The sequence below is a fragment of the Salvelinus fontinalis genome, chromosome 17 (genome assembly GCF_029448725.1).
Source record: "Salvelinus fontinalis isolate EN_2023a chromosome 17, ASM2944872v1, whole genome shotgun sequence".
NCBI lineage: Eukaryota > Metazoa > Chordata > Actinopteri > Salmoniformes > Salmonidae > Salvelinus > Salvelinus fontinalis.
The window spans coordinates 40,476,425-40,500,025 of record NC_074681.1 but is presented as its reverse complement, the minus strand read 5'-3'; the positions used below and the strand labels follow the sequence as shown (position 1 = coordinate 40,500,025).

Genomic DNA, 23,601 nt, shown 5'->3' with positions numbered 1-23,601 from the left:
GAGACCCACCACCAATTATCTCCTTGCATAATGCAGTGTCTATTGACAGGGACGGTTAGGAAGTCAATAGCTATCGTTCTGACTGGACTTGAGAGGTTTTACACACTGGCGCAGCTGATAGGTCTAAAATTGAATAATGAAAGGAAGTGTTTTTCAGCAGAGGAAACGGTACTACTTGGGCTAATAATGGATGTGTGTTTGTCTTATTGTTAAGGCCAGGGGTTTCTCTGGTCACATGGTCAGAAAAAAACAACCTTGCCCTGCTCATTACATTTGACCTTTAACCTCTCTCTCTCCGTTCCAGGTTTGTGTATTAGACCTGAGGAAATGACGCTCGTTTGGGGAGCCATGGACCGACTACGAATGTGTACATAGCCAAAATGACTGTCCCAGCCTGTCGTCTACACTGCTGTAGTCCCATCAGAAGCCATGGCCCGTCATCACAACCACCACCACCATTACCATCACAGCCAAACAGAGCACCCCAACACCCCCATAAACACACAGACTACCCCTCCAGAGAAGAGGTCAAACTAACCCCCAGCAAAGGGGATCTGGACTTCCCTCAAGTCAGACTCAGACCCACAGGAGAGAAAAAGGACTATATTATGGTCACTGAGACAAAAATCATATTGAAGAGAAGAGGACCCATTGCATACATACCAAAATATCTGCAATTTGTTTTGTTTATTTATTTTCTATTCTTTATACCAGAAATGAGAAATGTTAAGCTTTTGTCCCCCCCACGTCGTTGGTGTGTGCATATTGTACATGTCCACATGTTTTGTCGTCCTGTGGCCATTTATTTTGCTTTAGGTTTGTGTTACATGTCGAGAGAGGTAAGGTCAGTAGGATTTTTTTTCTTAAATTTGGGTTTCAAACTGATATTGGGAGAAATCGTTCATTTTGGCACTGTCCATGTGTGTTTTTGTGGTTCAAAAATACATTGAACAACAAATATATATTTATAAAGTTGAAATGGTTTCATTTGTTTTCAATTCAAAACTTCAAACGATTCAATTCAAAGCTTTTTTTTTCAGTTTGCCAAAATCCTTTTATTAAACATTTCTGGGAGCGCAGTTAGTGGGGTTTAAAGGTGCCATATGCATACTTGTACTTCTTATTACCTTTTAAATGGCTTCAGGTGTGCAAAACTGTTTAGCTTAATAGATATCTGATCATTCTAATAAACTCTTGTACTAAAGATCATCACTGCAGCTACTAGAAAGCCCCATCCTCTTACATTCTAACTACATGTGATGTTAGATTTGAGTGTAATTGATTGGTTAGGGGAAGTTGCAGACACTGATCTAAGGTCAGTTAGGCGTTTTCTCCCGTAATGGCTATGGCTAGGATTGGGGGAGGGTAAGCTGATCCTCGATCTGTGTCTCCAGGGAGCTTTTAGCCAGAACATAGTGCTTTGGGTAGCTCATGAATGACAGGACAACCCACATCCAAAGCCACAATGTCCTACAGGCGGGTTGTGTTCAGTAGGACACGAAGTAGCAACAAGTTTTACAATGGGAAAACAAGTGTTTCACTTTGGACACGTTCAATTAGAACCTCCACGTTTCAGAACGATTTCTCCCTATTGAACACGCTCCATGTATTCTGATTGGTTGATAGAGGACGTTACCATTAACATCTGAGCTGTGCTATTCACAATATGTTGTACCTCCACAGTCCATCGTGTGCTAAGCTAACAAATGCTAAATGATAATCAGACTAAGCCATCACTAAGTTTTTTTTTTTTGCTTTGTTTTGTTGACCGGTCTTGCTTGGTAATTAATCTGGACATACTGTAGCTGTCTTGATTTCAGCAGTAACACTTGCATAGAGTGGCGTGTACTGTACATAGGACCTTCATAGCACCTACATAAGTATTACGCCGGCCCTTTCGAATGTCGGCAGTCAGTTTCAACCATGCTTCCTTCAATCGACAACCAACTCTTATCACATTTGAAATGTTACCGCTGGGCAACCTTATTGCAATTTGTCATGTTGAACAAAATGTTTATGATTGTCATTGACTGTTGATGTCTGGGATCTAGTGATGTTTATGTTGATGTCTTCAGGTGTCATGTTTAGGTGGTTGACTCCGATGTCAAAGTTAGCCGGTGGTTTTCGGACCTGAAAGTGGTGGCGTCCGCATGCTTCAGTTTGGCTGGCGGCTAACCAAAGTTGGCTAGGCGAACTGCTCGTATACTTCCTTAAAAGACCACTTGAAAAATTTGAAACAACAAGCGGCAATAGTACTGTTTGTCTATTTTGAGACACCGTAGCCAGTATACACTGTCTCAAAATAATCCAAATGAATCTAAAATAACTCAGGATTTTAGTTATTTTTTGTTTAACTAGGCAAATCAGTTAAGAACAAATTCTTACCTTCAATCACGCCCTAGGAACTGCCTTGTTCAGGAGCAGAACGACAGATTTTTACCTTGTCAGCTCTGGGATTCGATCTTGCAACCTTCCGGTTACTAGTCCAACACTCTAACCGCTAGGTTACCTGCCGCCCCAAATCTATCATTAATTTTGACGTTTTTGCAGAGGAGATCTTAGATATAAAATTGTGCGACTAAGATCTTTGGTGCAGTATTTCTCAATGGAAAAATGTGCATGAAAATGAGTTGTCTCGTTGAATATCAACAGATATTCAGACTTCAAGTCAGACTTCACAGACTTCACAAGAATCCTAACTGTTGACCAATCACTGACGAACGGGTGTAGACTTCAGCTACCAACCTCAGCTTTCCTCGAGAAAATGTGTGCCTGAAAAACTCTTACCGAAGTCCAAAACGAACAAAAACATCACAAAATGTCGTCATCATATATGCACAAACTCTTCTGAACTGTTTCGTCTGGGAAGCATGCGGACGCCTTTACACAAGATTAGTCCACGTTCCAAGACTACTTTTGAGTTCTATAAACATCTGACAAAGTTAGATTTTTGGAGTGATCCGTTGCTTTAAGTGTTCTGTTTTAGGACACAATGCTGTGTCTGCTCTTTGGTTGTGGTTTTAAAAGTGATTTTGTGCACAGCACCAACACAGGCTGTGTTGAGGCCTATACATGGATCGACAGCGTTTTTGTTTTGTAGTGTTTCAGAAGGTGCAGTTTTTTTTTGTTTTTTTTTTTAAAGCCTTTTTTTCCTTCTGTTTCTTTTGCAGGGAGATTAGTTGAGATGAGAAGCGGACTTTGGAACATATATGACTTCATGTAACATTGTAACTACATATAATATATCTGTGACATCACAGGCGATTCTTTTTATATGCCACTCAAGTGCAAGGGTGGTTTTAAAAAAAAATCTGTAACTCTCGAAGACATGCTTGGAAAATGTGGCGGTACTATACATCATGTGAGTCTTTTACCATGAGAAATGGTTCTTTATAAAATACCATTAAACGGTCATAGCTATAAAAGAGAAGAGCAGCCCTAAGACTGGGTTTATATGTTCTTTTTTTTCTGCACTTCAGAATAATGTGTAACAGGGAGATGTTTAAACCAGGGTTGTAGTCATTCCTATTTTGATTCATTCTGTAAGTGAATTTTCAATTCAAGAATTGAAAAAAAAATCCTCGTTGAAAATGAATGCCACTTTTTTTTCCATACTTGAATTGGAATTTCAGTTCATCCCATAAATTTCATTTAGAGTTGACTCCTAACCCTGGTTGGCACATCCAGACAGGGATTAATGCTTGTGGTTTTATTTCACTCAGCTGAACGTGTGCAGTAGTTCCTTTAAAACGGAAGGGGAAATAGTAGTGTCTAAACTGTTGACTTATTGGTTACACATTGGATCCAGGCCTTCATGGCATTCCGAAATCCCATATCTTAGCCCTAGCTATCATCCTGTCGCTTTAAAACACCAATGTTGTTTTTTTGTCTTTTCAAAAGCCTCCTTTGTGATTTTCTTTCTCAGAATGTCACTTGTTTTACAAACACATTTTGTACAGAAGCTAAGAGTATTTTGAAGTTTTCTTTAATATAATCAACAGTGAGTGGATTGTACCATGATGACACTTTATTATGAAGTCTATGACAGTGGAATGGTATTTTATAACCCTTTTGTTTTTAAAAAGAGATGCTTTTTACACTGCATTCAAGTGTTTGCTAATTTTTTTTGGTTCCTACCTAAAGTACTAATTCTATCTTTGCTATGTCTAAAAAGCCCTTGAAGGTTTTGTACTCTTTGGAAAACTTTTATAATTCAGATTTATTTGTAGCTATGTATGCAAAAATGAACAAAAACAATAAATCTCAACTTTAACAAGGACGTGTCATAACACCATGGACCATGTAAATACCTATTTGCAGATTTTTTTTGTTCCATGTTGTCTTTGCCCTCACCCTTGTTATGTTCTCTCTCTCATATGGTTGCTGAGACTCTCTCTGCAACCTACGCATTTGACTGTTGTAATATCACTCAGATCTTTGAAACGTCTAGAATAAAATCTATTTTGATAATAGCCAAGTGGTTTTTCTGTTGACTTGCTTTGTTCCTCATGACACCTAGAGGGCCTTCTGTTGTTCTGCATTCTCCCTCAATGTACAGTTAAAGTGGCAATCAGCAGTAGAAACAATAACTAAGTGGCCTCCCCAGCCCGGTTCGGTAAAAAGATGAGGGGTGAGGCTGGAGAAATGTTATCTCAAATCGTTGACCAAGCTATGGATACAAGGATTGACCATCTATGGTATCAACGTTTTAGTTTAAACCATGTTTTGAGGTGGTTTGACTTTTTTTTTTAAACATTTACAAGCTTGTATTTTGGGTTCTGATGGGGTACGACAGTCGAACTTAGCTCATGAGTTGTAAGTTATATTCTAAAATAATGAATGGGTAAATATCAATTTATAAGTAAAAAAGAATTGATGTAGCAACTGCTGGTTGCTCCTTTAATGGTAGCCTATCCCCTTTAGCCATAGGGGCTGGTTGTGTATAGTACTCTATCCTTGGTCATGGTACATGGCACAATGTCTTGAGCACTTTCGGCTCTTGTGATGTTTGCATGCTCTAAATCCAGGCTACAAGTTAAGGAAACATGCAGTCCAGAAGACAGCATAGCCGGCATTTTTTTAAAGGCCAGTGACTGCCATCTAGTGGTCAAAAGTATTATGAAATTAAGTATTATGAAATTGGGAAGTTAAAGGTGCTAAAAACAATTTCACCCCTATGTGGAAGCTAGGTGAATTCCAACAGCACTAGGCTACATTCAATTTCCCTCCCCAGAATACCATTTCAGTAACATGGCAGAGACTCCCACTTGAGCCTTTTACTTTCTGTTTTGGTCCACCAGCTTCAAACAGCTGTAAAAGCAAAAATTTTTATTGAAAATATATTTCACAGATGGTAAAATTATATCCTACACTATTCAGTGCTTGTTTTCTGACTTAAACAGAAATTGAGCGAACAGTGTAGAATTTTAGCAACCAGGAAAATTACAGCAGTTTCTACATTGGCTGCTTGCCCCGGTTTCCATTCAATAACACAGCCACAAAGTCAAAACAGTTTTCGCATTTTTCTGGTCCAGCGCGAGAAATTAATTGGCGATTGTCACAGCCAATTACAACACTGACGAGTAGACTTTAAAGAGGCAATCTGTGATTGCTACATTTGTGGACATTTAATGAGCGACTGCCTTTCAAAGGCAACAAATCCCATCGAAAATGGCCTATGTGGCATCGATTTGAGTCAGAAACAGTTATTCTAGTGTCAAAATTGACTACAAACTGTAAACAGGATAATTTTGGTCATGACGTCAGTCTTGTCTAAATCGGTGTTTGGAACATCACTGCATCACAATGGGTAAATTAAGGTTGGGTTTTGATTTGACAATGTCCATTTGCCCACTAACTTGGGGTGTACAGTTGCGGTGATTGCCCTCTATCCAATAGCATAGACAGTAAGACAGACCTGACCAGCAGCTCTGACTTTGTTTACATATGACAACACGTTTGCGCATTTTTTTACTTGAGAAATATTACACCAAACACCTCAGTTAGATGTAAAATTGAGCAATTAAAACATTATTGGCCAAAATGTCGACATTAATTACAGATTTATTGAGTTATTTTACATTCATTCTGGCGATTTTGAGGAAGTGAAATAGGCTTTTTGCGTCTCATGTGGGACAAATATCATTAACCAAACGCAGAATAGGTCAGGAAACACACCTCCAAGACTGAAATCACGCAACAGAAAAACACGTAATTGACTATTGAGGAATATAACTTAGACTAAATGCCTCGTGAGCTTAGTTCCACTGTCTTACACCATCAGAATCCCAGAAGAAGCTTCCCACTGGTTAATCAACGTTGTTTCCACGTCATTTCATTGAAGTTACGTTGAACCAAAGTGGAATAGACATTGAATTGACATCTGTGCCCATTGGATTGTTGTAGCCTACTCCATTGTAAACAATGTAATTGTAAGCAAACATTGTTTAGCTTAAAACATGGTATAAACAATATTTTATGTATGGTCAGTCATTGCATCCATAGATCTGTCTATGAATTTGAGTGGTTACATTTCTCCAGGGCCATCCCAACATAGGCATACATACACAATCAATTTTAAACAAGTTTGATATTCAAGAGATACCGTTTGGTCTTTGAAAACAATTGCTTCTGAGTTAATTCACTCCTATTGTTTTTGGGGCAAAATATACCAATGAAAAATCAACCAGGGGGACAAAGTCAGAGAGCATTGGCTTTCTTTATTACAGATAAAGGCTTGTATTGACTGTGACATTGAAAATTCAATTGTAAATTGAAACCTGGGCCCTACTAAAGTGCGAACCTAATATGTCTTGTTTTTTCAGACTGGTGTCAGGCTGGAGCTTGAGGGCCACGGCTGTGTGGAGAAACATCTATTCTTCAACGTGTCTTTTCTGCAGCCCTTGGAGCAGCTCTCTCTGGCGCAGCTTGAAATCAAGTTCCAGTGGGACGTGTTCCGCACACCAAGGTTCCTCCTGGGCCCACAGGCTCTCGGTGTATCCCTGTACAAGGTGCTGCGTGCGACCCTGAGGGGAGCGAGCCACGAGGCCAACCGCAGGCTGGTGCTGTCCCAGTCCCAGTAGGTGCAGCTAGAAACCAGAGCCCAGATCCATCACGCTGGACCTCACAGCCTTGGCTGAGAACTGGCTTAAAACCCCCTACAGTCAATTTCGAAGGCCCCGCGTGAATCTAATTAGCATAACAACACAATCAGTGTTTTTGCATTGGATGCATTTCAATCCACCGCATGTCGCATTTATGCATCTGTAGTGAAAGGAAACAGAGCTAGAGCGGTTATGACCACTCTATGGAAAGATGAGACTCTCACAAGCACGAAGTCGGAAGAGCCGATCTGCCAACTTCTGTCTGTAGTGTCCGAACAGTTTGAGCTGGACACTAATAGGACCCCTCTGTGGAAAGGTGAGACTCGTCGGAAGGTACCCCAGTACCAGTTAAACATTTTCTAAGGAAGTCTATATGGATACAGTTTGGTGCCAAAAATAATGGTTTAAATACATGTAAAAAAATATATATATATTTGTAAAATGTTTCCTGATCTTTCTTAAATGTGTCCAATAAAGGACAGACACTTCAGAACAAACTTCCTTCAGATTGTTTTTGTTCCATGTTCTATCTGTTGTTCCATGTATTGAATCTGTTATTCAATGCGTTAATTAAACCAGGGAGGACCTACGGGCTGGAGCTACAGCCTCAACCCGCCCACACCCTGGCCAGGGACACCATCATGGCCCTCCACCTGGGAAACACTCTCCCGTTCGGGCCAACAGTAACCTTCCCAGAGTTCCAGACCTCATTGGTGGCCCATATCCCTGAACCCGCTCCAGTGCTGCTCTCGGCGGAAGTGGAGAGTGGTCTCTCAATTCCCGAACAGCTAATCAAATGGTTACCCAGACTATTTGCATTAACCCCCCCCCTTCTTCTACGCTGCTGCTACTCTCTGTTATTATCTATACATAGTCACTTTAATAACTCTACCTACATGTACATATTAACTCAATTACCTTGACACCGGTGCCCCCTCACATTGACTCTGTACCGGTACTCCCTGACTCTTTTCTCTGTATATATCAATGATGTTGCTCTTGCTGCTGGTGATTCTCTGATCCCCCTCTACGCAGACAACACCATTCGGTATACACCTGGCCCTTCTTTGGACACTGTGTTAATAAACCTCCAAACGAGCTTCAATGCCATACAACACTCCTTCCATGGCCTCCAACTGCTTTTAAATAGTAGTAAAACTAAATGCATGCTCTTCAACCGATTGCTGCCCGCACCTGCCCGCCCGACTAGCATCACTACTCTGGACGGTTCTGATTTAGAATATGTGGACAACTACAAATACCTAGGTGTCTGGTTAGACTGTAAACTCTCCTTCCAGACTCACATTAAGCATCTCCAATCCAAAATTAAATCTAGAATTTCGCAAACAAAGCCTCTTTCACTCATGCTACCAAACATACCCTCGTAAAACTGACTATACTACCGATCCTTGACTTCGGCGATATAATTTACAAAATAGCCTCCAACACTCTACTCAGCAAATTGGATGGAGTCTATCACAGTGCCATCCGTTTTGTCACCAAAGCCCCATATACTACCCACCACTACAACTGTATGCTCATTGGCTGGCCCTTGCTACATATTCGTCGCCAAACCCACTGGCTCCAGGTCATCTATAAGTCTTTGCTAGGTAAAGCCCCACCTTATCTCAGCTCACTGGTCACCATAGCAACATCCACCCATAGCACGCGCTCCAGCAGGTATATTTCACTGGTCATCCCCAAAGCCAACACCTGCTTTGGCCGCCTTTCCTTCCTGTTCTCTGCTGCCAATGACTGGAACGAATTGCAAAAATCACTGAAGATGGAGACTTTTATCTCCCTCTCTAACTTTAAGCATCAGCTGTCAGAGCAGCTTACCGATCACTGTACCTGTACACAGCCCATCTGTAAATAGCACACCCAAATACCTCATCCCTATATTGTTATTTATTTATTTTTCTGCTCTTTTGCAACCCAGTATCTCTACATGCACATCATCATCTGCACACTCCAGTGTTAATCCTAAATTGTAATTATTTCACTTCTATGGCCTATTTATTTCCTTACCTCCCTAATCTTACTACATTTGCACACACTGTACATAGATTTTTCTATTGTGTTATTGACTGTACGTTTGTTTATCCCATGTGTAACTCTGAATTGTTGTTTTTGCCGTACTGCTTTGCTTTATCAGGTTGCAGTTGTAAATGAGAACTGGCCTACCTGGTTAAATAAAGGTGAAATTTAAAAGAAATATATATAGCCCCGCTATTGTTATTTACTGCTGCTCTTTAATGATTTGTTATTCTTATCTCTTACTTTTTAGTTGTTGGTATTTTCTTAAAACTACTTTGTTGGTTAAGGGCTTGTAAGTAAGCATTTCACTGTAAGGTCTACACCTGTTGCATGTGACAAATACAATTTGATTTGATTTGATTTTGAAGTCATGCCACTGCTACATCGACTTCAAGGACGTGGGCTGGTAGGACTACTGCCACGTAGAGTGCCCATTCCTGCTGAGCGAGAGAGGCAGAACGGCACCAACCATGCCCTCCTGCAGACGCTGGCACACTCCCTGGACCCCTGCGGCATGCCCCAGCCCTGCTGAGTACCCATCCGCCTATCACCTGTCTCCACGCTCTACTACAACAACAACGACAACCCAAATATTCAGTGAGTCTCCAGTGGTCAAATGGCTTTGACATCATCATACAGATGATGATCATACATACATGATGATCATACAGGTCTCTCTCCTTAGTTTGGCACATCAAATCAAATGTTATTGGTCACATACACATATTTAGCAATGTTATTGCGGGTGTAGCGAAATGCTTGTGTACCTAGCTCCTACAGTGCGGTAATATCTGACAATTCACAACAATACACACAAATCTAAAGTAAAAGAATGTAGTTAAGAAATATATAAATACTAGGATGAGCAATGTCAGAGTGGCATTAACAGTTTTTGTACATTTATATTTACACATGTTTGGTAAGAGGAACAGCGTATGAAAACACAAACACAGCGTTTCATCCTTCTGAAGAGGGGAGGGGCCAGGAGAGACATACTAGTCTAGTGCAGTGATACAGCCCGACAGGATGCTCTCAATTGTGGATCTGTGAAAGTTTGTCAGGGTCATAGAGGCCAAGACAAATTTCTTCAGCCTCCTGAGGTTGAAGAGACGCTGTTGCGCCTTCTTCACCACACTGTCTGGGTGGGTGGACCTTTTCAGATTGTTGATGATATGTACGCAGAGGAACTTGAAGCTTTTCACCTTCACATGGACACATTTCACCTAACAGAAATTTCAGATAGAAATTGATATACCTCTCACAGACTGGGATTTATAGTGCCATCCTCTGGCCACTACACATACCGAAAGCAATCTCTGACCTATTTTTCATTCTGCAGTAAAAAAAAAAAAAAAAAAAAATCAAGAGAATGGGAGTGAGTGTCGAAGATGTTTAGAAACAGCTTCTCTGGTAACATATTTGCATCGTATAATCAACTCCAGTGAACTTGTACGATGTTTCTGCTTAGCCGTCATGATCGGAGAAAATCTCAACAATGAGGCTGCTGCCATTGTTATCACACAACCTCAGACCTGTTCTATACCTTTCAAAGAATGTCTAGGTGGGGGAAGCTTTCAAACCAGACCTGGGCTGTTGGCAGATCTCATCATTATGAATTATATTCTTATCTGAAATTGGTTTTTGGTTTGGTTTGCAGGAAAGAAGCAGAACAGAGTTCCTGGCTTTCAGTTATTGTTTTATGGGGAAAGGGGAAGGGGATACCTAGCTGCAGAACCGAATGCATTTAACCGAAATGCGTCTTTCAGCATTTAACCCTGAATCAGAGAGGTGCTGGGAGCTGCCTTAATCGACATCCACGTTATCGGCACCCGGGGAGCAGTTGTTGTTGAGGGTTAACTGTCTTGCTCAACGACAGAACAGCTCAGGGATTCAGACCAGGGACCAATGCTCTTATCCGCTAGGCTTCCTGCCACCCATGCCAGAAGCAGCATTCATCCTGTTTGGCTACTTTCCAATGTTGTCAAACGGCAGTGTCTTTGAGTCCATCTACATGTTGTTATCTGACTGCAGTGCTGTCAAACTGGTCGACACTGTAGTGAGTTACATGCACTAACACAATTCTTATTCAGAACAATGGTGTTGGAGGTTTTACGTGTTTAGCTCTGCAGGCAGTTCAATGTAGAAACCACAGTGTCCTAAATTGTAATACACTGCTGCATGCAAAAACAGGAAATGCTATGTGGTTTTATGTAGAAGTATCTACCTCATCACCATACTGTATTTATTTATTTATCTTGCTCCTTGGCACCCCAGTATCTCTACTTGCACATTCATATATACAAATATATATATATTCTGCACATTACCATTCCAGTGTTTATTTGCTATATTGTAATTACTTTGCCACCATGGCCTATTTATTGCCTTAGCTCCCTTATCCTACCTCATTTGCACTTACTGTATATAGACTTTTTCTACTGTATTATTGACGGTATGTTTGTTTTACTCCATGTGTAACTCTGTGTTGTTGTGTGTCGAACTGCTTTACTTTATCTTGGCCAGGTCGCAGTTGCAAACGAGAACTTGTTCTCAACTAGCCTACCTGGTTAAATTAAGGTGAAAAAATAAATAAATAGGCTATTTTTATATACATTGATTGCATACTTCATTAATGTGTACATATTATAAAAGAAAACCGTTCAAATAAAGCACATCACTTGTAGAATCATCATAGATTTAAAGAGGCAGCAGCGTTCAAATACAGCGCTTTCAGAAAGTATTCAGACCCTTTGACTTTTTCCACATTTTGTTACGTTACAGCCTTATTCTAAAATTGATTAACTGTTTTTTTCCTCATCAATCTACACACAATACCCCAAAATGACAAAGCAAAAACAGGTTAAGACATTAAGACATTTTTGCAAATTTATTAAGAATAAAAAACTGAAATATCATATTTATATACAGTACCTGTCAAAGGTTTGGACACACCTACTCATTTAAGGGTTTTCTTTATTTTTACTATTTTCTACATTGTAGAAAAATAGTGAAGACATCAAAACTATGAAATAACACATATGGAATTATGTAGTAACCAAAAAAGGCTTAAACAAATCAAAATACATTTTATATTTGAGATTCTTCAAAGTAGCCACCCTGAAACAGGGTTTAATCAAGGATCTCTATGTACTTTGCTCCTTTCATCTTTCCTTCGATCCTGGCTAGTCTCCCAGTCCCTGCCTCTGAAATACATACTGGGACCTCACCCAGTATAACCAGCGTGTCCAGAGATGCAACCTCTCTTATCATCACTCAGTGCCTGGGCTTACCTCCACTGTACCCGCACCCCACCATACCCCTGTCCGCACATTATGCCCTGAAACTATTCTACCACGCCCAGAAATCTGCTCCTTTTATTCTCTGTCCCCAACGCACTAGACGACCAGTTTTTCTAGCCTTTAGCCGTACCCTCATCCTACTCCTCCTCTGTTCCTCGGGTGATGTGGAGGCAACCCAGGCCCTGCGTGTCCCCAGGCACTCTCATTTGTTGACTTCTGTAATCAAAAAAGCCTTGGTTTCATGCATGTTAACATCAGAAGCCTCCTCCCTAAGTTTGTTTTACTCACTGCTTTAGCACACTCCGCCAACCCTGATGTCCTTGCCGTGTCTGAATTCTGATTAGGAAGGCCACCAAATATTCTGAGATTTCCATACAACCTTTTCCATCAAGATAGAACTGCCAAAGGGGGAGGAGTTGCAATCTACTGCAGAGATAGCTTGCAAAGTTCTGGCATACTTTCCAGGTCCAAGCCCAAACAGTTCGAGCTTCTAATTTAAAAAATGAATCTCTCCAGAAATAAGTCTCTCACTGTTGCCGACTGTTATAGACACCCCTCAGCTCCCAGCTGTGCCCTGGACACCATATGTGTCTATCTTCAGAGTTCGTTCTGTTAGGTGACCTAAACTGGGATATGCTTAACAACCCCAGCAGTCCTACAATCTAAGCTAGATGCCCTCAATCTCACACAAATTATCAAGGAAACCACCAGGTACAAACCTAAATATGTAAAAATTGGCACCCTCATAGATATTATCCTGACCAACTTGCCCTCCGCTGTTTTCAATCAGGATCTCAGCGATCACTGCCTCATTGCCTGCATCCACTATGGGTCCGCAGTCAAACGACCACCCCTCATCACTGTCAAACGCTCCCTAAAAAACTTCTGCGAGCAGGCCCTGCCTAATCGACCTGGCCCAGGTATCCTGGAAGGACATTGACCTCATCCCGTCAGTCGAGGATGCCTGGTTGTTCTTTAAAAGTAATTTCCTCACCATCTTAAATAAGCATGCCCCTCTGGGCATGCCCCTTTTGCTTATTGGCTCACTCCAGACCTGACTGCCCTTGACCAGCACAAAAACATCCTGTGGCGGACTGCAATAGCATTGAATAGTCCCCGCGATATGCAACTGTTCAGGGAAGTCAGGAACCAATACACACAGTCAGTCAGGAAAGCAAAGGCTAGCTTTTTCAAACAGAAATTTGCATCCTGTAGCTCTAACTCCAAAAAGTTTTGGGACACTGTAAAGTCCATGGAGAACAAGAGCACCTCCTCCCAGCTGCCCACTGCACTGAGGCTAGGCGATACGGTCACCACAGATAAATCCATGATAATCGAGAATTTCAATAAGCATTTCTCTACGGCTGGCCATGCTTTCCTCCTGGCTACCCCAACCCCGGCCAACAGCTCCGCACCCCTCGCAGTTACTTGCCAGAGCCTCCCCAGCTTCTCCTTCACCCAAATCCAGATCGCAGATGTTCTAAAAGAGCTGGAAAACCTGGACCCGTACAAATCAGCTGGGCTAGACAATCTGGTCCCTCTCTTTCAAAAATTATCCGCCGCCATTGTTGCAACCCCTATTACCAGTCTGTTCAACCTCTCTTTCGTTTCGTCCGAGATCCCTAAAGATTGGAAAGCTGCCGCAGTCATCCCCCTCTTCAAAGGGGGTGACACTCTAGACCCAAACTGTTACAGACCTATATCTATCCTGCCCTGCCTTTCTGAAGTCTTTGAAAGTCAAGTTAATAAACAGATCACTGACCATTTCGAATCCCACTGTGCAATCCGGTTTCCGAGCTGGTCACGGGTGCACCTCAGCCACGCTCAAGGTACTAAATGATATCATAACCGCCATCGATAAAAGATAGTACTGTGCAGCCGTCTTCATCGACCTGGCCAAGGCTTTCGACTCTGTCAATCACCGTATTCTTATCGGCAGACTCAATAGCCTTGGTTTCTCAAATGACTGCCTCGCCTGGTTCACCAACTACTTCGCAGACAGAGTTCAGTGTGTAAAATCGGAGGGCCTGTTGTCAGGACCTCTGGCAGTCTCTATGGGGGTACCACAGGGTTCAATTCTCTGGCTTTTCTCTGTATATATCAACAATGTCTCTCTTGCTGCTGGTGATTCCCTGATCCACCTCTACGCAGACGACACCATTCTGTATACACCTGGCCCTTCTTTGGACATTGTGTTAACTAACCTCCAAACGAGCTTCAATGCCATACAACACTCCTTCTGTGGCCTCCAACTGCTCTTAAATGCTAGCAAAGCCAAATGCATGCTTTTCAACCGTTTGCTGCCCGAACCCGCCCGCCCGACTAGCATCACTACTCTGGACGGTTCTGACCTAGAATACGTGGACAACTACAAATACCTAGGTGTCTGGTTAGACTGTAAACTCTCCTTCCAGACTCATATCAAACATCTCCAATCCAAAATCAAATCTAGAATCGGCTTTCTATTTCGCAACAAAGCCTCCTTCACTCACGCCGCCAAACTTACCCTAGTAAAACTGACTATCCTACCGATCCTCGACTTCAGCGATGTCATCTACAAAATAGCTTCCAACACTCTACTCAGCAAACTGGATGCAGTCTATCATAGTGCCATCCGTTTTGTTACCAAAGTGCCTTATACCACCCACCAATGCGACCTGTATGCTGTAGTCGGCTGGCCCTTGCTACATATTCGTCGCCAGACCCACTGGCTTCAAGTCATCTATAAGTCTATGCTAGGTAAGGCTTATCTCAGCTCACTGGTCACGATAACAACACCCACCCGTAGCACGCGCTCCAGCAGGTATATCTCACTGGTCATTCCCAAAGCCAACACTTACTTTGGCTGCCTTTCCTTCCAGTTCTCTGCTGCCTGTGACTGGAACGAATTGCAAAAATCGCTGAAGCTGGAGACATACATTTCCCTCACTAACTTTAAACATCAGCTATCTGAGCAGCTGTACATAGTCCATCTGTAAATAGCCCACCCAATCTACCTACCTCATCCCCATATTGTTTTTATTTACTTTTCTGCGCTTTTGCACACCAGTATCACTACTTACACACCATCATCTGCTCATCTATCACTCCAGTGTTATTCTGCTAAATTGTAATTACTTTGCTACTATGGCCTATTTACTGCCTTACCTCCTCATGCCATTTGCACACACTGTATATAGACTTTATTTTTTTCTATTGTGTTATTGACTGTACGCTTGTTTATTCCATGTGTAATTCTGTGTTGTTCTTTGTGTCGCACTGCTTTGCTTTATCTTGGCCAGGTTGCAGTTATAAATGAGAACTTGTTCTCAACTAGCTTACCTGGTTAAATAAAGGTGAAATATATATATCTATATTTTAAACATATACGTTTTCTCCAGACGTGACGCTTGGCATTCAGGCCAAAGAGTTCCATCTTGGTTTCATCAGACCAGAGAATCTTGTTTCTCATCGTCTTATTCCTTTAGGTGCCTTTTGGCAAACTCCAAGCGAGCTGTCATGTGCCTTTTACTGAGGAATGGCTTCTGTCTGGCCACTCTACCATAAAGGCCTGATTGGTGGAGTGCTGCAGAGAAGGTTGTTCTTCTGGAAGGTTCTTCCATCTCCACAGAGGAACTCTGGATCTCTGTCAGAGTGACCATTGTGTCTTGGTCACCTCTCTGACCAAGGCTGTTCTCCACCAATTGCTTACATACAGTGTGAATAATACGGGCCCTAAAATGGACTCTTGAGGAACACCTTTTGTAATCTAAAGGATTTGTGAGTTGAGACAGTTAGCAACTATACATTGAGATGTCCATAAAGTAAGCCGGACAGCTTGCATCAAGTTATTTTCCCTACAGAATAACCAGCTCTTTGTCTGTCTCAATGGTTCCAAACACAGGGTAAACCCTTCCAGAGTTATCAAAATTGACATTAAAAGTGTAAATGTGGCATCTTTCCTCTGCATCATAGAAGGATACCTGTCCCCCCTCTATGTCTAGGAACACCCCTAACCTAGAGGGTGGAGACTGGTTCAGTTTAATGACTGGTGCACTTAGAGCCATGAGCTCCCCAAGCTGCAGACGCAAGTTCCAGTAACCAGCTTCTGTGTTCAGATTTGCAAAGCCATTCCTTGGTGCTGACTCTCTAACCACACCTATCCTCCACTCTGCCTTGCCCCTGACTCTCACCTCCCAGTAATGTCTCCCAGATGTAAAGCCCTCCTTTGCAAGCACACACCACCAGCCATTATACTTGTGGGAACTAGGGCTGTATCCATCCCAGGGATCGAAAACATCCTCAATGATGGTGGCCATTTTCACTCTTTTCCTGTCAGCGGACAGTAGGAGATTTGGGTTGGCTGTTTTTTCATCCAGAGTGATCTCAACTGCAAAGATATTGAAATACTGAGGCTGTTAATCATACCAGAACAATGAAACAAGTTTCGGTTTTTATCTCATTTGAATAATATTTGCGTTGGCAATAAACCATACCAACCTGATGCTTTCAAAATCAAGGTCCAAACTGTAATGAAACAGGCAACACTTAGGATCACGTTAGCAAGGAAGAGCTACAAAACATTTAATTTGCCATTTTTTTTAAGCAGAGGTGAACCGTGGGATTTGACGTACTTGAGTCAGGAACGCGATTCAGAGTCACTAAGGGAAAAACATGAAGAAAACCAAAACATATTAGATAAATGAACTGATTAGTACGATCCGTGTTGACTTATTTAATAACCTAATAAAAAGCATGAGCTGGAGCACACCAAGAGAATATTATTTTGTGTGGAGGTGCTGAATAACAGCGAATAAACTGTAAGCTATAAAAAAATAAAATAAAGAGAGTCGCACGCTCTCTATATATAAACTCCCAGTAATTTATTGGGTTAAACACCCTGAAGGAGGTGTAACGGATGTGAAATGGCTAGCTAGTTAGCGGTGGTGCGAGCTAGCAGCCTTTCAGTCGGTTACGTCACTTGCTCTGAAACCTAGATACCGAAACGTTGGTGTTTTACTGGGAGTCTATATATATTATGAGTGCGCAACTATTTATTTTCGTAGCAGAACACTCACCTCGACTTCTGGACTTTTGTCTATTTCTGAGCCAATGCTTTACAATAGAACCCTGTGAAAACAACAGCCATGTTATATTACAGTTCAGCCGTATTTAAATGTCACTTAAAGAGACATTCAATAAGTCTCTGTTTATGGCTGACCTGCTGCTGTTCCTGTATTATGCTCCAGATGAGGAAGTCCATGACAGGGAGCATGTTGGGAAGCTTCCCCCTCTTCCTCTGTCTTTCCAGGTCCTGCAGTACTGAACACACATCCTCACTCGGGCACACTGAGTCCTGCAGAGATGCAGAGACATAGGGTGACATTGTAGGATAATCTCCTTGTATTATGTATCATTGTAATGTTACAGATTCTTTTTTGTGGTTCTTTTTTAGTTTTAAGGTCTTCCTCTCACCTGTTCCATATCCTTGAGTCTCCAGGCCCACTCAGACAGGGCTTTCGTGGCTTCCCTCAGTTTCTGTTCCCTGTCTGGTTTCTGTTGATCAGGAAGGTCGTCACTTCTCCTGTGTCTTGTGATTTTCCCTGCTGGTGTCTGGTAAACAGCAAAACAGGTGGTTTATTACAATCCTCTGTTTGCATTTCTCAACAGTAAATGCTCAACAGTGAGCTCCAAAAGTATTGGGACAGTGACAATGTTGTTGTTAATTTGGCTCTGTACTCCAGCACTTTGGATTTTAAATTATATAATGGCTATGGAGGTTAAAGACTGTCAGCTTCAATTTGAGGGTATTTTCATCCATAACAGGTGAACCGTTTAGATATTTTTGTACATAGTCCCCCAATTTTAGGGGACCAAAAGTATTTGGACGAATTCACTTATATGTGTATTAAAGTAGTGAAAAGTTTAGTATTTGGTCCCATATTCCTAGCACGCAATGATTACATCAAACTTGTTATTCTACAAACTTGTTGGATGCATTTGCTGTTTGTTTTGGTTGCATTTCAGATTATTTTGTGCCCGATAGAAATTAATGGTAAATGATGTATTGTGTCATTTTGGAGTCACTTTTATTGCAAAAGTCATATGTTTCTAAATACTTCTACATTAATGTGGATGCTACCATGATTACAGATAATCCTGAATGAATCGTGAATAATGATGAGTGAGAAAGTTAGACGCACAAATATCATACCCCCCAAAAAATACTAACCTCCCCTGTTATTGTAATGGTGAGAGGTTAGCATGTCTTGGGAGTCTGATATTTGTGCATCTGTAACTTTCTCAATGATCATTATTCCCTATTCATTCAGGACCATATGTAATCATGGTAGTCATTGTATCATTTAAAATCCAAAGTGCTGGAGAACAGAGCCAAAACAATAACAAATGTTTCACCGTCCCAATACTTCTGGAGCTCACTGTATGTTACTTTATCCAGAGCTACTGGCTGTCAACACTGTATGTTACTTTATCCAGAGCTACTGGCTGTCAACACTGTATGTTACTTCATCCAGAGCTACTGGCTGTCAACACTGTATGTTACTTCATCTAGAGCTACTGGCTGTCAACACTGTATGTTACTTCATCCAGAGCTACTGGCTGTCAACACTGTATGTTACTTCATGCAGAGCTACTGGCTGTCAACACTGTATGTTACTTCATCCAGAGCTACTGGCTGTCAACACTGTATGTTACTTCATCTAGAGCTACTGGCTGTCAACACCGTATGTTACTTCATCCAGAGCAACTGGCTGTCAACACTGTATGTTACTTCATCTAGAGCTACTGGCTGTCAACACTGTATGTCACTTCATCCAGAGCTACTGGCTGTCAACACTGTATGTTACTTCATCCAGAGCTACTGGCTGTCAACACTGTATGTTACTTCATCTAGAGCTACTGGCTGTCAACACTGTATGTTACTTCATCTAGAGCTACTGGCTGTCAACACTGTATGTTACTTCATCCAGAGCAACTGGCTGTCAACACTGTATGTTACTTCATCCAGAGCTACTGGCTGTCAACACTGTACGTTACTTCATCTAGAGCTACTGGCTGTCAACACTGTATGTTACTTCATCTAGAGCTACTGGCTGTCAACACTGTATGTTACTTCATCCAGAGCTACTGGCTGTCAACACTGTATGTTACTTCATCCAGAGCAACTGGCTGTCAACATTGTATGTTACTTCATCCAGAGCTACTGGCTGTCAACACTGTATGTTACGTCATCCAGAGCTACTGGCTGTCAACACTGTATGTTACTTCATCCAGAGCTACTGGCTGTCAACACTGTATGTTACTTCATCCAGAGCTACTGGCTGTAAACACCGTATGTTACTTCATCCAGAGCTACTGGCTGTCAACACTGTATGTTACTTCATCCAGAGCACCTGGCTGTCAACACTGTATGTTACTTCATCCAGAGCTACTGGCTGTCAACACTGTATGTTACGTCATCCAGAGCTACTGGCTGTCAACACTGTATGTTACTTCATCTAGAGCTACTGGCTGTCAACACTGTATGTTACTTCATCCAGAGCAACTGGCTGTCAACACTGTATGTTACTTCATCCAGAGCTACTGGCTGTCAACACTGTATGTTACTTCATCTAGAGCTACTGGCTGTCAACACCGTATGTTACTTCATCCAGAGCAACTGGCTGTCAACACTGTATGTTACTTCATCTAGAGCAACTGGCTGTCAACACTGTATGTCACTTCATCCAGAGCTACTGGCTGTCAACACTGTATGTTACTTCATCCAGAGCTACTGGCTGTCAACACTGTATGTTACTTCATCCAGAGCTACTGGCTGTCAACACTGTATGTTACTTCATCCAGAGCTACTGGCTGTCAACACTGTATGTTACTTCATCCAGAGCTACTGGCTGTCAACACTGTATGCTACTTCATCCAGAGCTACTGGCTGTCAACACTGTATGTTACTTCATCTAGAGCTACTGGCTGTCAACACTGTATGTTACTTCATCTAGAGCTACTGGCTGTCAACACTGTATGTTACTTCATCCAGAGCAACTGGCTGTCAACACTGTATGTTACTTCATCCAGAGCTACTGGCTGTCAACACTGTACGTTACTTCATCTAGAGCTACTGGCTGTCAACACTGTATGTTACTTCATCTAGAGCTACTGGCTGTCAACACTGTATGTTACTTCATCCAGAGCTACTGGCTGTCAACACTGTATGTTACTTCATCCAGAGCAACTGGCTGTCAACATTGTATGTTACTTCATCCAGAGCTACTGGCTGTCAACACTGTATGTTACGTCATCCAGAGCAACTGGCTGTCAACACTGTATGTTACTTCATCCAGAGCTACTGGCTGTCAACACTGTATGTTACTTCATCCAGAGCTACTGGCTGTCAACACCGTATGTTACTTCATCCAGAGCTACTGGCTGTCAACACTGTATGTTACTTCATCCAGAGCACCTGGCTGTCAACACTGTATGTTACTTCATCCAGAGCCACTGGCTGTCAACACTGTATGTTACGTCATCCAGAGCAACTGGCTGTCAACACTGTATGTTACTTCATCCAGAGCTACTGGCTGTCAACACTGTATGTTACTTCATCCAGAGCTACTGGCTGTCAACACCGTATGTTACTTCATCCAGAGCTACTGGCTGTCAACACTGTATGTTACTTCATCCAGAGCAACTGGCTGTCAACACTGTATGTTACTTAATCCAGAGCTACTGGCTGTCAACACTGTATGTTACTTCATCCAGAGCTACTGGCTGTCAACACGGTATGTTACTTCATCCAAAGCTACTGGCTGTCAACACTGTGTGTTACTTCATCCAGAGCTACTGGCTGTCAACACTGTATGTTACTTCATCTAGAGCTACTGGCTGTCAACACTGTATGTTACTTCATCCAGAGCAACTGGCTGTCAACACTGTATGTTACTTCATCCAGAGCTACTGGCTGTCAACACTGTACGTTACTTCATCTAGAGCTACTGGCTGTCAACACTGTATGTTACTTTATCCAGAGCAACTGGCTGTCAACACCGTATGTTACTTCATCCAGAGCTACTGGCTGTCAACACTGTATGTTATTTCATCCAGAGCAACTGGCTGTCAACATTGTATGTTACTTCATCCAGAGCTACTGGCTGTCAACACTGTATGTTACGTCATCCAGAGCAACTGGCTGTCAACACTGTATGTTACTTCATCCAGAGCTACTGGCTGTCAACACTGTATGTTACGTCATCCAGAGCAACTGGCTGTCAACACTGTATGTTACTTCATTCAGAGCACCTGGCTGTCAACACCGTATGTTACTTCATCCAGAGCTACTGGCTGTCAACACCGTATGTTACTTCATCCAGAGCTACTGGCTGTCAACACCGTATGTTACTTCATCCAGAGCTACTGGCTGTCAACACCGTATGTTACGTCATCCAGAGCAACTGGCTGTCAACACTGTATGTTACTTCATCCAGAGCAACTGGCTGTCAACACTGTATGTTACTTCATCCAGAGCTACTGGCTGTCAACACTGTGTGTTACTTCATCCAGAGCTACTGGCTGTCAACACTGTGTGTTACTTCATCCAGAGCTACTGGCTGTCAACACTGTATGTTACTTCATCCAGAGCTACTGGCTGTCAACACTGTATGCACATGACATGTACTTATACTGCTTGTAGTGTTGTGTTTGAACCAGCGCCAGGTGAACCTCCAACATATGGGGGCGGCTTCCCGGACAGAGAATAAGCTTACTCCTGGATCAACATCCCAAATAATTTTTAGTCTAGGACTAAGCTTAATATGTGTCCATGGTAACTGTCCCATGGTGTATGTGTTATTTACCTGTTGTGTCTGCGATGAGTGTTTCAGTTCCTCAGCCCACTGCAGTATAAAGTCTTGACGCTCCTCTTGACAAGATCCATCCTCATTCACTCTGGTCAGAAGGGAGGTGTTGCTGATCTGTGAGGAACGGTGCACGACAACTGATTATGACTCGTGGCCATGTAAGAGAACATATGATCACAGACCTTCTTTTCTCTATACAGACTGACGTACCTGAACTACCTTGCTCAGTTCAGCAGCAAGCTCTCTGATGATACATTTAGACTCATCAAGGGTGAAATCTTCTTTCTCTTTGTCCGTTCCCTAAGGAAAGAGGGACAACGAATTGAGTGCTGAAAGGATTCTGCTGCCGTCTACCCCACATCATTGTGATACTGCTGTGGCATGTCTACTTTGTCTAAGCAGTAGACATACTACGTATTTAATTCACCTTACCTTTATTTGTGCCAACAACTTAAGTACTTTACGCTTGAGGCTTTTCTTTCCCCGTGCGAACTGTTGAATAGAACAAAGTGTGGACATTACGATGACTGTTGCTGGTTTGAGAGTGAAAGTGAAGTCAAAAGAACTTCAAAGAACATTCCATACTATAGACTACTGGCATTGAAAAAACGGGTTTGATCACAATACATTCCTGCCGAGAACAGATGTCATGGTTGATTATCTGTATCTTGCCTATAACCTGTTTCACTTCTTAAGATTGCTTCGGAAAATAATCGTTGGACTGTGGAATGCTGTCCAGATACTTGAAGGAATAATCTGAGTCCTAACTAATAGACAAAAAGAACATTCTGGATAGTGGAGCTCCTTCGCAATATGTTAAGGTTCATTTAAACCAGTGTTGGGGTTCCTGTTTCGTCAGATGACATTCATGACATTCATGACTGAAACATTGGTTCAGTGAACCGTGTCAAGAAAGGTGCAGCATATATTTGTCTGTTTGATCAAAACTGAAACTGAAACTTCCTTACCTGTTTCAAGTAAGAGTTGTTTACCAGAAACTACACAGCACATAATGACAGGGTGAGAACTTGTCTAAGCATCTAAAGCATATCAAATCTTGGCTGTGGCACTACACCCTGAGCTGAGAAGGAATGCTCGTTCCACTGAGATACGCAGTGCGTGCATTGGCAGTAAAAACTAAATGACAAGCCACTTCAAGGGGAATTTCCACCAAATAATTATATTCTCTAAACATTTGACTTTCTTACCTTGTGTAAGCACATGAATGGCTTGTTGAAAGGTTGTGAAGAACAGGTTCTGGGATTGTTCTCTTTATTGCAAATTCTTCCAATGCTGCCACAACTGCCACCA

The 23,601-nt window shown here is 42.0% G+C and overlaps 2 protein-coding genes and 1 pseudogene across 3 annotated transcripts in view; 2 read left to right on the top strand and 1 right to left on the bottom strand.

The window, feature by feature from the left end:
• LOC129814379 (F-box-like/WD repeat-containing protein TBL1XR1) overlaps positions 1–4,472 on the top strand; it is a 37,148-nt gene extending 32,676 nt beyond the window's left edge. For both annotated transcript variants that reach the window (XM_055867475.1, XM_055867476.1), the window contains exon 15: positions 305–4,472. In XM_055867475.1, coding sequence (XP_055723450.1) covers positions 305–331 — 27 coding nt within the window. In that variant the 3' untranslated portion in view covers positions 332–4,472. The remainder of the gene's footprint in view (positions 1–304) is intronic.
• A 2,335-nt stretch (positions 4,473–6,807) lies between these two features.
• LOC129813522 (protein DVR-1-like) lies at positions 6,808–9,741 on the top strand (annotated as a pseudogene).
• Positions 9,742–12,012: 2,271 nt separating this feature from the next.
• si:dkey-18p12.4 (SPRY_PRY_C-I_1 domain-containing protein) overlaps positions 12,013–23,601 on the bottom strand; it is a 12,361-nt gene continuing 772 nt past the window's right edge. The window contains exons 2-11 of the mRNA XM_055867474.1: positions 23,499–23,601; positions 22,723–22,782; positions 22,501–22,590; positions 22,288–22,404; positions 17,894–18,031; positions 17,640–17,774; positions 17,497–17,548; positions 17,053–17,079; positions 16,919–16,945; positions 12,013–16,808 (exon numbers count right to left, since the gene is read on the bottom strand). The exon at positions 23,499–23,601 is cut by the window's right edge and continues 13 nt beyond it. Of these exons, the coding sequence (XP_055723449.1) occupies positions 16,276–16,808; positions 16,919–16,945; positions 17,053–17,079; positions 17,497–17,548; positions 17,640–17,774; positions 17,894–18,031; positions 22,288–22,404; positions 22,501–22,590; positions 22,723–22,782; positions 23,499–23,601 (1,282 nt within the window). The 3' untranslated portion in view covers positions 12,013–16,275. The remainder of the gene's footprint in view (positions 16,809–16,918; positions 16,946–17,052; positions 17,080–17,496; positions 17,549–17,639; positions 17,775–17,893; positions 18,032–22,287; positions 22,405–22,500; positions 22,591–22,722; positions 22,783–23,498) is intronic.